The sequence below is a fragment of the Ischnura elegans genome, chromosome 3 (assembly GCF_921293095.1).
Source record: "Ischnura elegans chromosome 3, ioIscEleg1.1, whole genome shotgun sequence".
Taxonomy (NCBI): Eukaryota; Metazoa; Arthropoda; class Insecta; order Odonata; family Coenagrionidae; genus Ischnura; species Ischnura elegans.
The window spans coordinates 33,768,546-33,784,942 of NC_060248.1; the positions used below are offsets into that span (position 1 = coordinate 33,768,546).

Here is a 16,397-nt window from a genome sequence, read left to right on the forward strand (position 1 = left end):
TACTGCTCGCTGCATGGGCTATCATATCACTTACATCATATAACAATGACAATGATGGAATCGCAATGATTTATTTTAAAAATAACTCAATTTCATTGATATCAATCACTAAATTGTGGCCTTATAACATATAACGGAATTATAAATTTTAGAGATAAATCCCTTTTTGGGTCATATTTTTTAAGGTGCATTTAAACCGGCTCTGTCATTTATTCGATTGCAATTGAATAAAATAGCGGCACATAGGCATTGATGATTATTGTCTTTCCACTTTATTACTCACATCCATGAACATTATTCACCATAAAGGTGTACAATAAATTCCAGCCTCATTCCTTTGACGGAGAAACACAGTAATGAGCGCGTAATCAAAGCTGAAGATTTTCCAACTGGAACTGATGTGGGTAAAATATTGAATATGATATCGTTAAGACTGATAATAGAGCCTTTAAGCCACTTTACTCAAAGGTGTCATGGTGCCGAAACAAGCCGGAACGCCGTTCCGGCACTGGTTCGCATAAGACATAATAGTCAAAGGAGACTTTTACCAATTTTTTTGCCTGAAAATTTCTAATTTATAAATTCATAACCAGAACAAAAATAATTAGTGGTAAAATGTAAATAATGACTTGTAATAAAAAGACACACAGAGTTACATTTTATTTATAAAGAAAGTTAAGGAAAGAGCGTTACGGCACTGCTAATTTTACCACGATCGCATTACAATTCCGCTTACAAAATCTTTACTGTGAAACTATTTGGCCAACATATGAAGATAAGATTTTTTGCACGAGAGAATAAAAACATTTGGATATCCACCGGTGCAGTGTTAAAATGGTTGCTGACGTTTTGAAGACCGATTCTGAAAGGCGAAAGATGGGAACAAAAAATTGACTCGGTAGAACACCTGAACATGGGCATACCGAGCGAGGGGCAGAGAGACATATTTCAATTTGGCCAGCCAACTCAGCGAAATTGTAATGCTATCGTGGAAAACTTATAAGGGAAATAATAATTCGTGCAAATTTAAAGCATGCAAGGGTGTAATAACAATTTTACTCTAGCCTTCACAATGAAAAGGTTCACTGACATGAAGTTGCCAGAATTCAATTGTCAAGTTTTTTGCGCGAAAGATAAAGAAAAAATCCAAAATCTTCAGCTAGATATAGACGATAATTTTCTCTTTTCAACGCATTTTCCTAATCAGCCACTATTTCTATTTTAATAATAAGAAGAAACAATTTACTATGACCTCGGAATAAGGACGATAAATATTTAAATGCTTACATTACCTCAAACCTCATTCAGTACTACGTGAAGAGAGAATTACATTCATGGATTTTTGGCAGAAGTTAACTAGCAATTCTATTATCTGAATTCTTTCAAAGTCGGTCAATGATTAAATCGAAAAGGACGGGACGCCAACGATATAACTAAAAAAGATGAAAAGGGATAGGCTATTCACATACATCTCCTTCAGAGGATTTTAGAGCACAAGTTGAAGTTGATGAGCCAGCCGGCCGCATGGCCAGCCGTCGCTTTTTATTTTCCTCTCTAGCCTTGTGTTCGACAAGAGGCTGACGCTGTATCACTATCCTAGCTCTTCATCTGTGGGAGCTAGATAACAAGTTACCCGCTGTGTTCGGGAAATATGAAAGAGTCAGAGAAGTTATAAGAGGGGAAAAGGAGGTAAATCCCCCTTGTTATCCCCTCACAACTTTTTTGTTAAATTTCCGCAGGTTGGTATTCTGAAGTGTAATCTACGGATACTATTGAGCAAGCACTGGCGGAGGTTTAAGTTATTGAATCCTGTTTATCTGTAGGTATCGATTGAAAAAAGAAGTTTTTAAAATTTTTCCTTTTATGATTATATTCTGGTTAACTTGATACGCAACAACAAGGACCTCCGTTTTGTTTACTCACTTGAAGTGAAACATTGCATGGAAAAACACTCAGTGATTCAACCCGAAGGTTGGTTTGGTCAGGTGAGGCTAGAACTCACCCCTAACAAGGCCAAGGGTGTTTGAACTTTACACATTCAGGGTTTAGGGTCCAGTTCCTTTCCCTGGGCCACCTCGCTCTTCGATGATTTTTTTCGAAGGTAAAATGGAAAAAAAAGTTCGTAGGCAATAGCGATGGAATTCATTCCCTACCATGCGAGGGAGGGACTAGTTGTGTGCTGAGAGAAGGTTGTCAGAGGATTCGTTGAGCCAATTTTTTTATAATCAATTCTGGTAGAGTTTGAAAACTGATAAAAACTGTATTTTCCGTTGCATCATCATTTATTTTTTCTCCAGCTATTGGCACGGCTTACATTGCCAATAACTGACTGAAGAAGAAAGGGCAGAACATATAAATAAGTACGTATATGTTGGTATTTTCGTTCTTCTCAGTTAACCACCGTCTTCAACCCGAAGAAAACAATTTTCGCCACAGCAACCGACACCGAAATTGAAGAATTTCATCGCACACCGCAATTGTTCGCTCCTTTTTCTATAAACCTGCTTTAAGAAGACAGGGTAGATAGCAAGGGCATTAACGATTTTTCGACATTTGTCTGTACACTCGTATGTGTACATATGTTGGCTCCCCTCAGTTAAAGGGTTCAAACCTTTTCCATCCCTCCCTCGAACTCTTCCCGCAAGTAGACCCACCCCTTTGGGCGCGCAGAAGGGGTTTGGGAGCGGCTCGGCGGCGGCCGGGATGCATAAAATATTCAAACTTTGAAAATGACGCTCAAAGAGAAGCGATTTCCACGCCTTTCGCCCTTGGCGTGCAGCGGGGGAGTGGGGAGCGGAGGGTGGGTTGCTACTGATCTTCTCCTCCTCCTCCGGCGGCGGGTGCGCGGCGCGGGGTGGTGTGGTGCGGCTGGAGACCCCATGATCTTGCATTCATCGCGTGATATCGCACACTTCTCCGAGAACTTGAGTAGATGATGGGACGAGCCCGCCTCCTCTTCTCCAACTCTGCGGTCGTCTCCGACTCCCGTCCCGTACGACCTCAGCCTCTTCGGCAAAACGAAACGGCCCTTGAGTATTTTTTGTTGCATAAATGTTCGATTTTTTTTGCAAGATACCACCAGTTTTCTTTATTTTATGGCAGGCATTCTTTTCGTCGTTGCTCTGTCTGCTTAAAACCTTAAAAATTTCTCTTCGAAATCTGTTGTAAACTTTTAATTAACAACTTTATTACTCTCAAAATAATTCTAAAAGACTGAGTTTATTAGTTAATAACAAATTTTTTGGGAGCGTGGTAGTTATAGTGTACTCGTGGTAATGGATAAAGCCCTACGCTGCTAGGTAGCGAAATGTTCCGCGTTCAAATACCAGGTGGAGCCACCGGACATCCTCAACGAGATGCTCGAATTGGGGGGGGGGGGGGGTGGCCCAGTAAAATGAACTGGTCTTGGTGAGCTCCACCCTCACCTATCCAAATAAATCTTCGGGTTGAGTCACTGAGTGAGTGAGTGAATACACTCAGGAATAAATGAGAATTAACGGCTTGAGGTGAAAAATGGATTGTTGTCAATTTTTTTTATCCACACGTCAAAAAACGGCCTCTGGAGACCCCTTGATCTCGCATTCGTCACACGATGCCCGAGATTTTGATGTGTATCCACCCTCGTGTTCATCCCTTTCCCATCCTATTTTACCTCCTCATCGCTCGAGCATCTTGACACAGGGATCCTCATTTCGACCCTTCTGCTTTAACACTCGTGAGGACGCAACATCGTCAGGGGACGTAATGAAGACTTGCCGATAGTATCGCAGTGCAAGATTTTAAAGGGATATTTTAAATATATCATTTTGCTCACTCAGAGCATAATTTGGATTAATGGATTTCCTACAAAAACACGCTAAGTGATTAAAAACCCCGAAGATTTTTTAAGAGGAGTGGAAATTGGCGAGTGAAAAATAGGTTTTTTTTATTTCAACCACTGCTTTGATTGAATATAAAATATATCGTACCTTTTACTATCATTACGTTTGCAAATATGAAAAACGGAAAGACAATTTAACATTTACAAAAAAATTGGAAATCGATGCATAGCAAAAGGATAAATATCTGATTAAAGAAGTATGTTTATGAAAATTGGTTATGAATAGTATTAATTTTAGTATTTCTAGTATTAGAAAATAATTATTTCGAAATATTTAAATAAAATTTCCCTTGCAGGTTTAATACCCGAGTAACCACGCGGTATCGTATTCATCAAGATGCATCTAGCACTTCTCCGAGAATTCAGGGAGAAATTCCATCGCTGAGGTGGTCCCATTCCCATCGACCTTGATCCTCCTGAGACTGGGTTCCCCTTTCAAGCCTCAAAACCCACCGAATTCTTGCCTCCTCACCACAAAACCATTTCGGCTTCCACACTCTAATGACGGGAAGTAATGTCATGAGAGACGCACAAATCGTAATGCAGAGAAAAATGCATTATAGAGAGAGTTAGACCTTTTCACTTAAGACAAAAATGTTATTGATTAACAGTAATAAATCAAAACATAACAAAATGAGAGGATATTTCCTAGGAATGGATGACAATACATCTCAGTTGGCAAAACTTTATTTTCAAGTCCCGTGTGGTATATTGCAGTTCATGGGATTATAAATTGTTGCATTAATATTGATAACTAGACTTTTCTTATCTTCAATTTCATTCGGTACTTAGGGATTGAAAATGGATTGTTATTCATTTTTAAAGTTTTTGTCTAATTTTTGGGATCGACTGCGTACATGAAGGCAGACACTGCAAGATTTGGCCTTTAAAACTGTCTCAAGCCTCTGAAATGCATCCATATAAAGAATTGTTCCTGCATCGTAAGCCTGTAACATTCTTCCAAATCTGACAAGTTAAAGGAACTAAAATTAAGTAAACACAGTATTAACTTATTAAAAACATTCTCGTTTTGTAAATCCATTATGTATAAAGTATACATTGAAAGGCATAAATGAAAAGTAGACTTTTTGGACATTTTAGCCACTGATTTACGAGAGAAGTGAGACCAAGGAGAAAAAAGCATTTCAACAGTTAGAGGCTATAAGAAAGAAAGAATTAAAGATAAATCGTTCTCAACAATGATTTCCGAGCGTTACAAAAATATGAAACCTAACGGCAATGAAACAAAGAGATTCAAATCTTCCCTTTTACCGAATTCCTACTTTTCAGCGTCCCAGATCAATAAGAGCATTAACTGTAATTATTTATGATGACAGGCTGATGCATATGAGCTTTTATCTAACGATACTCGCCTTAAAACCTGACCAATTCTACTGCTACTAATCGCAAGAAATAGACAAAATAAAGAGCTACTGGACTCTGTGAGTTTAGTTTTCGGTAGATGGAAGTTGAAATTTTGCACAATTTTTTCAATACATTAGAGTTCGGTAAAAATGAGATGGAAATTGAAATAAATTCCGTGAATAGCAACTCGGTCATTGAGGAAAAATATTCAAAGAGAATTGTTCTGCGAGAAAAATTTCAGAGCTGTAATTATTTATGATGACAGGCTGATGCATATGAGCTTTTATCTAACGATACTCGCCTTAAAACCTGACCAATTCTACTGCTACTAATCGCAAGAAATAGACAAAATTAAGAGCTGCTGGGCTCTGTGATTTTAGTTTTCGGTAGATGGAAGTTGAAATTTTGCACAATTTTTTCAATACATTAGAGTTCGGTAAAAATGAGATGGAAATTGAAATAAATTCCGTGAATAGCAACTCAGTCATTGAGGAAAAAATATTCAAAGAGAATTGTTCTGCGAGAAAAATTTCAGAGCGTTGCAAAAATATGCAACTTAACAGCAAAGAAGCAAACAGAATCCTAAAGATGGCTTTCAACCACTCACGCTTATTTTTTTCTACCCTCAAATAAATTTTCCTGCATTACTACCAGTGGCGCCGACTCCATGGGGCCTGAGGGGGCCCGAGCCCCCTCAAAGATTCGTTTGGGGGGGCGGAGCCCCCTCAATAATTCAAGAAAATAATTAAGTTATATTATGCTTTGTGAAATCACATAAATATATTTATTATTTTTATTTCCCATGTTTGACGATAGTTACCTTTTAAAATAAATTCAACAATGTGTGTTGAAACAAACAATTATAAGGTTAAGCAGGTTTACTTAATCAAGTGGTGTGAATCATGGTAGTGTTTCGGTGCTGCGACACACTTTGAATTTAACCTCTTCCCGGGGCAAGACCTCCGATATGGGCCCCCCCAATATTTTTTATAAGTCGGCGCCCCTGATTACTACCAATTTTAATCTTTTGAGCATGCAATTTGTACATGTGTAGCTTGTCCTAGTGACTGGACAAAGGGAAAAATAATTAAAATGCCTGAAAGTAGTCACTGACTAGGATTTTTCTCCTTGGCATTGAATTCCTCCATTACTTTTATTGGTCTGGATGCAATGCACAAAACTAATTTCTAAGTTAGGTGGCTTCATTGCATTTAACAGCACTAAAATATTCCAGCAGAAAAATTATAAGCTACTATATTCAATTCACCCAAGCATCAAATAATTTCTGTCTCAAATAAATTGTATTTGATACATAAGCATAAAAAAATACTTCTTAGTGATGAATTACCACATATACAGGGTCAAAAATAAAGTTTATAATTACACAACATTCCTAGATAAAAAAACCTAGCTATTCAACTCGAGAGAAACGGGGAAAATGAATGTTTTTCTTGCTCAATAAAGGTTAAATGTCACTTTAATTAAAAGGCATAAGTAGAGAAACGCATAAAATTCCTTCAACGGCATGTCGGTCAGTGAACAGAAAGATCCGAAGAAAGCTATCCCTATCCCTAGAACTAGAATTATTTCTGAGCGTTGCAAAAAATCGCTTAACCAAACTGCAAAGAAGCAAGGGAAAAATAGGAACATTCCCTTTAGCTCATATAGAAGTTTTTTCTCCTCCTTTGAATAAATTTTCGAGCATTATGCAGCCATCTTCATAATTCCTGGAATTTTTCTCGAACCACCTCAATGGGAGCGTTCCAAGGAGAGAAATAAAGAGAGAGAGAGAGATAGATGTTCTCGGGTGCCGAATACAAACGAGTCCTAAAATAGCCGACCTCCTCCCGTTCGAAGTCCACTGCAATATGCAGGGGCAAAAATATTCCACTTTATTCACCGTCATCTCGGCGATTTCGAGGCTTGATTCACGATGGTAGAGGCAAGAAGCGAAACAAAAAGCTTTGGATAACGTTGGTTAGTCTTTGATGATTTTAGGAGTAGTAGTTTGTATTTTTGGAAGGTATATCACTCCTACTATTTATTGGTAATGCATTACTCGCTTTAAATTTATCATATTGAAATTTTCAAGATGCGTAGAATACACTCTTATTAACAATGCCAGTGACTCAAAAATGACATTTTAACTTTGAGAAAACCCTGACGTAAACATTTCGCGCATAAAAAAATCAGGCAAAACCATTATATTATTACTATCAGGCTATGTAAATGGATGATTTTGTGCATTAAATGCCGAACTTATTCAAACATAATGAAAAATAATCAATGATAACAGAGGCCAAATTTGACCTCCATTAGTGGTAAAGAAACCTCCGTCGCCCCAGTTTTCAATGTTATTAACAAAAATCGACTTAGAATCAGCTAAAGTAAATTCTCACCCATTGAAACTTATATATTTTTCAGCATCCTAATTTCTACTCTTATTATGCATGCAATTAAGCATGATTTTTCATGGTTTTACTATAGATAAATATGTATCTCGTGTATGTCAATTGAGTAAAATAAGAGACGCGATGATATCCAATTACGACGTAATTCCGCTTGACGAGGAAATCATTATTACGAATTTTAAGTGACTACGAGTAAAAAATATCTAGTACACGCTCTAGATCAGCATTTTTGTGATCATGGTCAGGAATCGTGCCATAACTATCGAAGAAATTTAGGAAAAACGTTCGTTATTCGACACCCTATGGAGAAAACAAATATGGACATCACTGCCGCCAAAATTCAGAGAATCAGATTCCTACTCTTATTATGCATGTATTTAAGCATGATTTTTCATGGTTCTACGATTGATACATACGTATCTCGTGTAAAATAAGAGATGCGACGGATGATAGCCTATTACGACGTAATTCCGCTTGAGGAGGAAATCATTTTTACGAACTTTAAGTGCATACGAGTAAAAAATATCTAGTACACGCTCTAGATAAGCTTTTTCGTGATAATGATCAGGATTCGTGCCATAACTATCGAAGAAATTTAGGAAAAATGTTCGTTGTTCGACGCCCGATGGAGGAAACAAATATGGACATGACTACGGCCAAAATTCTCAGAATCAATTAATATTTTGATGCTCACAGTACCCTCTAAATAAACAGCTGTCGATATAACTGTAAAAGAAACGGAGAAAAATAACCAAAGAATGGTACTCACCCTCGTGTACTCCCGGTTGGTTTGCTCTCCGTCGTCTGCTGCCTCGGCGTCCGGGTCTCGAACCTGAGATTATCCACACAGAGTGACGAACAACCATGAATGACAGTGGAAGACGACGTTGACGTTGCGTTGCGAATGTGGGACAGAGAAAGAGAGAAAAAAATTAGAAATTACACCAGTGTGGAAGAAAAAAATAAATGCTGAGAGGATAAAGAGCGTTTTTCTCATACGTGTTATAGGCTCTTCGCGAAAAAACATAATAGGTAATAAAAATTATTATTAAAATGTTAGATAAGCGAAATGGAAGAGGATTTTGAGATGAGTGAGAAAAATAGGACTCATAGTAACGTAATATTAAATCCAATTAATCACATGATTCCAGTATATAGGTAGAGAGAGATTCACGTATAAACACTTCGTGGATGTCAACGATGATAAAATCATATTGGAATGATGATCATGACTGTAAATTAATGTAACTATACCTGTGTGTGCATATCAGGTAAATTTTCATCACTTGCCTATTTACTGAATAAGTCATACTTCAAACCACTATCATGGATTAATGAATTACAATTCTAAGCATAGAAATTGCAACGAGGAATGACATTTTACTCGAAATAAGAATACATAATTTTTGAAAATATATTTCCCCAACGAGAGTATATTAAAATTTCTACAAAATACACAACGTGCTGCTAGGCGGAAAAAGTAATCCCTAAATTTTAGTAAAAACTCGCATTATGATTTAAAAATGGAAATATGTTTCGGGAATTTAAATGGGAATGACAGATGATTCATTAAAAATGCCGGGAAGAAGACATTAGCTCAACTCCACAAAACTATCAGCCGCATATATAGGTAAATACATAGTGGTGAACATACCGAGGAACTTCCAGAAGGTCATCATTCCTATTTCCAAAAGGAGGAGAGCGGAAAAATGCAAAGTTTTCATAGGATCACTAGCCTAAAGGCTCATGCGTCTAGGGTACAACAAAATTTGTAGGAGAATAGAAAGGAAAGCAGAGAAGTTCCTGCATGAGTACCTGTTCAAATTTAGGAAATACAAGAATACAAGAGAGGAAATAATGACCTTGGGGTGCTCGTAAAGAAGAGAATATAGACTAACAAACCTAGATTCATCGCTTTTGAGGACTAAAAACAGTCTCTTAAAAACGTGGATCGGAATCCAATGCTCGCAAACCCTGAAAGCAATTGGGATGTTTTATAATGACAAGAGAATTACCCACAATTCCATCCAAAATCAAGTGGCGGTGATTATATCTGGATCCATCAGCGAAGAAGCAAGAATACGAAGATTTTCGTACGCGGTAAAGAGATTGATTTTTCGATCAAGCGTCAAGGCTGAGCAACGCGACACAGGACTTAGGCTTGGTCGATTTGTCCAGTTTTTGAAAATACATTCTTCAAAATCGTCCTTATTTTATTTATAATTATAGCATGGCACATCGTCATTATTAACCTAAATCTCTATAATGAGGATAAAGCTGGACAAAACTTCAAAAATGGCATTTTTGAGTATGGAAGTTGAAATTTTGCACAGTTTTTTCAATAAATAAGTGCATTTTTCATCGCCAATTGTTTTTCAAAGGTTACCATTTTAAAGAAACCAATGGCATCAAAGTTGAACAAATTTCGCAGAAATTGCCCATATTGAATTTTTTTTCGAAATTCAGCTCGTTAAAACAACCACCTCGTAGTTTTTTTTAGTAATCCAATTGTAAAATACTTAAAAATAATTGAACGGTTTATTATTGTTAATTCTCATTAACTTTTACGACTTACTTTTAGTATTTGGGACCAACACGATTGCGGACCCTGCTATTCTTCGAATTTTTGTGTCTATGCAGGGTTATAAAAGAAAGAAAAGAGATTTTCACTCCACAAATACAACAAAGCCTGTGGAGTGTGAAAGATAGATATGATCTGCGATCACCAGTGACACCGATATTAAGATCAATTTTTTGAACGCGCGGCACTGTCCGTATCTGGCGCCCCGAGATTCCCAGCGTTGTCCGCGCGCCGCGGCGTTGCGCGGCAGCGCATTGGTCTAATTCCACTCAAACATATGGAGCGTCCACTGTTCTCAGTGTACCTTGCTCCAGCATGTGTTTTGTGGTACCTAAGTACGTATGCCTAGCTCCAACCGAGCGTCGCTAGTCCTCCTCCAGCTTCATCAATATATTCGCCGATTCGGGAAAATCGATTGCTTTGCCGCCGTCGAGGAGGATTTCGCAAGGATTCCATCACCGCCGCCGTGGGAGCGTGGATTGGGGGAGGCGGTCGGGCTGCAAACCCCTCGCGTGGTCCACTCTCCATATCCTACTGGAATGTTCGGGAGATACTTTACCCTCCCTCCTGCACACATATCTACCCTTAGCGAGCATCGTTAGTTTGTTTAACAAGGGGGCAAGCTAGTCCTTGAAGTGCCAGCCAGCCGGTCTATCCGTCCAGGGGACACATGCGAATAATGCCGAGCGAATACTGAAATTAAATATTTGCCCAGGTTGTACAGGAGAAACGACAGCATAGGCGAACATTTTTATTGATTACGTATGCATTATAAGTTAAAATTCAACAATAGCTCTAGAAAATTAATATTAAAGTTTAATAAAATTCCGACAAAATTGTACGAATTAGTCAAACAAATCTCTGACATTCTTCACGCGTACCAGTTTAAAGAGGTTGAAAGAGCTAGAAAGCTCCATGGTTCTCGCGAAAGCGTATACGTCCTCTAAGTTTGCATAATGAGGTCGGTAAAATGTGTGGAGAGAGAGTCTGCCTAGAAATGAAGGGAAAAGTGAGCACAAAGAGACTGGAATAACCAACTTAAACAAGGAGTTTATTAGAAATGAATAGTGAGTGCCGTTGGTCTTTGAAACGCTATATCTTTAAATTCCGATACTTCATTAAATCAATAGTTCAAGCGATTAGCGATACGCATCAACAAGAACCCAGCACTTTAAGACACCACTTTCCACATGACTTCAAGTCGCTTAGGCGGCTAGAGGCCATTCTACTTACTATTGGGGCAGGCCTTGTAATTTAAACTTTTACATGGCAGAACAAAGAGTTCAAATACGTAGGAATATTGAAGGAAGGCTTTAATGAAGGAATAGACTTAGTCCTCACCATTACGTACTACGAATTTTAGTGAGAGACATTCTAATAAGCCGTAAGTGTAGGGCCAAGTTCGCAGATGCTAACAAATCTCATTATCCCATTATATCCTTATAATAATACTCATTATCCCACCAATGCTACCCATACAGCTGCGAAAACCAGTTTTAAGAAAATAGACTCTTCTAGGCCTAAAATTGCCTAAGGCGCTACGTCATAAGCTTACGCGGGGACTGAAGAGCTCTCCTTCTTTGTCAGGATTCCAGCAACTTTATTGAACGATAGAAGAAGAAGAAGGGGGAGTTATAGTATCTTGCGCACACGTCCAAGAATGCGAATCAGTCACATGATATAACCACGAGAAGTCTTATAAATATTTTTGGTGGCCAGGACTCATCAAGCATATTCAAGAAAAGGTCCTCGGAAGAAATGTCAAAAAACAGCACAGACTCATCAGGTCGCAAGGGGGTTAAACTTCTAGACGAGAAGCGGAGGAGAGAGTGGGTTTCGATGGAGCGAGTACTTAGATGGGAGTGAACGTTGGAAACAGTGTTAAAGGGAAGAATTTCGGGTAAGCGGTGAAGAGGGAGCAAGAGAATAGGATTCACTAATGAAATGAAAGGGAATGATTATTACCGGGAATCGAAGAAGGGGGCTCAAGTAGGGAATGGGGATAGCCGGCATGAATTTCAAAATGCTCCATTTAAACCAACCTTAATGGGTAAAATACCTTAAAAGATTAATCACGGTCACCTACCCTTCAAAGGTCTCTATGGCACTAATATCGGTTAATTTAGTCAAAATCCGAAAGTACAACATCGGCAACAGTTTTTTTCCCGTGATTTTCCCATAATTATATTAAATTGAACTCTATTAAATAATATTATGAAAAGGATAATAGAATTAATGAAGAGAATAACAGAGACTAAACCTTTTTGGGGATTGAAGAGGAAAGTTTGATTAGAAAATTCGAGAGAGCTCTATGTAAAGCAACTTTATCAGCTGGGATATATTCAATAATAACTTTAGCAATCAGGTAGCTACTCAAATAACAATGATAAGTTACTAAAGGTTTTCAGTTTCCCCGGGCGAATTGAACGTAAAAATATTTTTCGGTCTTCGCACTGGGCGATGATATTTTGAAACAAGGTAACACTCATAACCAAGCCGGGAAAAAACATCATTGAAATGAGTGGATACTTTTGGCGCTCACCTTTCCACAAACAACTACCACCCTGGGGGTGTTTACACCGCGCTCCCCTCTTCCCCTGAACCCAGCCACCCAAAGGAGCGATCAATTGAATCAATACGACATCTCTATTAACGCGCATTATTGCCTGCCGGGTATCGTTAACGCGCCCTTCCCCTGACGGAGCAAACACTGTTATGCAAATCGCTTAAACTCGCTCCTTCCATGTCCTCCAGCGGCAATATCATCAGGGTAAAAGGAGGGTTGCACTAAAGGATACACACAAGGGGTCACCGCGGTCAGTCATTCACGCATCTTTCAGCGACCGGGGATCCGTGACCCCTTTAGACCGTCAACAAACCAACCAACCTTAGCCCACCCGTCCACCTTCCCATCAATCCCTTTGGAACCCGGTTTTGTTTGCTTTTCCCGGTTGTGTGCCGAACATCCCGAGGTTTGCAAAATTTTATTCAGCGTCACCGGACAGCGAGTGCAACACAAAGGACTTTGGGGCCACGCATTTGTATCACATAGCTATCAGACTCTCAAATGATACGCGCAAAAGCTTTGCGGATGGGGAAAACTGCATAACTGTACACAAATAGTTTTAGGAGTGTGAATAAAACTTATCAAACCAGTTCATGTATGGCGAAATTTTTCTGTGACATAAGACATAAGGAATTCCCATTTTAAAACGGACATCGGCATGCTTTAAAATGAGATTCATGCATACTGATTATGGTTCTGGCGGCTGAAACCAATTATAACTTGCCGAACATCTCGAGATATGCAAAATTATTTCTGCGTCACCGGACAGCGAGGGCAACAAAAAGGTCTTTGGGGCCACACATTTGTATTACATAGCTATCAGACTCTCATTTGATAAGCATAAAACTTGCGGACGGGGAAAACTGCACACAAATTTTTAGGAATGAAGGAAGGAGGGATAATAACTCTTATCAAATAATTTATAGCATGGCGGAATTTTTCTGTAGCATAAGTAATCTCCATTGTAAAACGGAAGTCGGATTCCATTAAAATGAGGTTCATGTATACTGATGATGGTACGGGTGGCTAAAACTAATTATTCTACGATAAAAAACAGTAAAACTTAATCTCTTTTTATCAGCAAAGCAACTACGTTCCATTTAAGATCTTTAGTAGAGGCCATTATGAGTATAAATTTCCATTTTTAAATTAACTAAGTTTTCAATAATTTTGTAATTACAATTTTCTTAATACTAAGATCAAAGGATATTCTCCATGTCCAATGACCGTATTCGAGCCAAAGTAACTCTGATAGCTGTCTATTTATAATAGCGTGAATTCATCGAAACGGATATAATTTAATCCCACAATACGAAAAAGCAGGAGTTATAAACTCCACTTAAGCGAGATAGTTAGAAAAACATATTGCTCAATAAATAGTAAAGCATACCAGTATATTGGTACTCAAATAGGACAATGAGCAAGAGAATGCTTGCTCCAACTCTGTGTTATATTGCATGTTCAGCCAAAATGCATTTCAATCATGGAGTTATTACAAATGGAGTTCATAATACAGACCAAGTATAGACCAAGTCAAATGTGGCCTTAGAATAGCCAAAGCAAAGGCAGGTTTCATGATATATAAGCCGCTCGTCAGCTCCTCTGCGAATATTGAGCCATGAAATTGAATCTCCAATCTCTGCGGACATTGATGATTTTGATGCTAGACCCTGAGTGAGCCAATTCCTTAAAATTCAAAACACTTCTCACGAAATTGGTGAACGGGGTCGACCACGGGAGCTTTGTCGCTAGGACGATAAAAATATATGAGTGAGCTGTTTCAAACATTAAGTGCCCATTAAGCACAAGCCTAAACGATATATCGTAATATTAATTTTCTTGATCCCAACTGTGAAGAATGAAAACGGTTGTTCAAGTGAAAGCCTTGCATTTCCTACGAGCGCGGTTCAACCCTTGTTGGTCAAATGCAACCAACAACACATTGGACACCACAACCACTGCGGTTCGCAGGAGTTCATTTTCGTATCATCTCTTCACTCCGGAAGGCGATGTGCACTATAGCTGGCATTGCCCACGGAGTAATTGGGGCATTCTCCGAAGCAGGTCAATCGAATTCAGCGAAGCGAAAGATTCTGAATACGACCAGCCGAACACACCGAAAAGCCGTGTCACAGCATCACCAGGCGCACACAAAAACTATGAGTTTTGCTTCATCGGATCTTTCTAAACGAGAGGAACGTTTTTTTTTAAGCGCAAATATATTTCGTTGGGGAAAAATATGCCCAACAGAGTGCATTTTATGATGTCTTTGGGAAACTAGGAGACCGAAAAGCCAACGGAAAATGGAAAGATATCGAAGTAATCAGACCACCAGTCTTCTCGAAACTGTTAAGGAAACTATTCCGATGGGCTGGGCTATTTTGGTTGAAATCTTTTACCACAATCTTTCGCTAGCCTAACAAAGTGTGCTTATGAAAGCATCAGTACAGATAGGGTCGCCTTTGATGCCCTTTTGTTTTTAGTTTTCTAGGATGCAGAAATCCAAATAGACGAGTTATTTCATCAAAGCCACCGTTTTATTGAATTTTAACCTTAACTGTGTAACTTTAATGTATCTCCTAAACATTGGCAAGTTGCGTTACTGGCTTTGGCAAGGTACAGTTGAAGCTAACCTGGTAATTAAAAGCCGGCCCTTATTAAATAAGGCAAGTAACTGACCAAAATTGCACACAGGCGATCGTTATTTCAATTGTAGCCATTTACAGGTGATAAAGGAAGCTAAAATTAATGGTATCTTACTCTGCACATCGCAAAACATTACGTTCCCAACACCCAGGTTGATTAAAGCATTATAGAGAAGTGAGAATGCTATTGCTTTTCAAATACAATAACGAGTATATTCCATTACACAGACAATTGTAGATAGTCCCTGAAGTAAGAAAGAAGTAGTCTCCCTCTCATAAAGCTTCCCCATGGCACCGATCCACTTTTTTTTCACCGCCTCCATTCCATTTTTCCCCAAGATTCCCACTTCTTTCTTCGCAAAAACCTTTCCCTCCCCGCTGCTGGGATACGCTCCGCGAGCATGCTCACGTCGGATGACTGGTCTCTCGGAGAGAGAACACGCAACAGCAGCAAGGTCCCTCGACTGGATTACAATGGAAAAAACGCCACACTCGAGAGGTATAGTAGGCGAGGGAAGGCTGGAAAAGCTGGTGGGGCAACTACTTGAATTCTCAGGGAAAAAAAAGAAAAGGGGTAGGTACCTTCAGGCGAGGCGACTCAACCACCCGTACCCAACACACACCCCCTGTTAGTTAGCGAGGGTTCTCTCTCTCTCTTCATCTCTATTTTTACTAAAAAAATATATCTCTCCGGCTTTCTCGGAGATATATTGAAAAAAATAAAATGTAGGCGGCACGGCACCTCTACCTGCCCTTTTTCCCCCTCGGGGGTGTCTCGGCAAAAAAAAAAACAAGAAAAGAGCGCATTCCGGTAGCAACGGTGCCACTTGGGTCTTCTTGTCTTTAAAAGGAGAAGTGTCGGCACAGCCAAACGAGGTAGCAGCATCATCATTTAATACACTTCGCGGCTAGGTGACAAAGCGTTTCAAAATCCCACGGAAAAAGTAAC

The 16,397-nt window shown here is 39.0% G+C and overlaps 1 protein-coding gene across 1 annotated transcript in view; it reads right to left on the reverse strand.

The window, feature by feature from the left end:
* LOC124155644 (1-phosphatidylinositol 4,5-bisphosphate phosphodiesterase epsilon-1-like) overlaps positions 1–16,397 on the reverse strand; it is a 359,516-nt gene that overhangs the window by 329,522 nt on the left and 13,597 nt on the right. Inside the window, exon 4 of the mRNA XM_046529648.1 lies at positions 8,426–8,488. Within this exon, the coding sequence (XP_046385604.1) occupies positions 8,426–8,488 (63 nt within the window). The remainder of the gene's footprint in view (positions 1–8,425; positions 8,489–16,397) is intronic.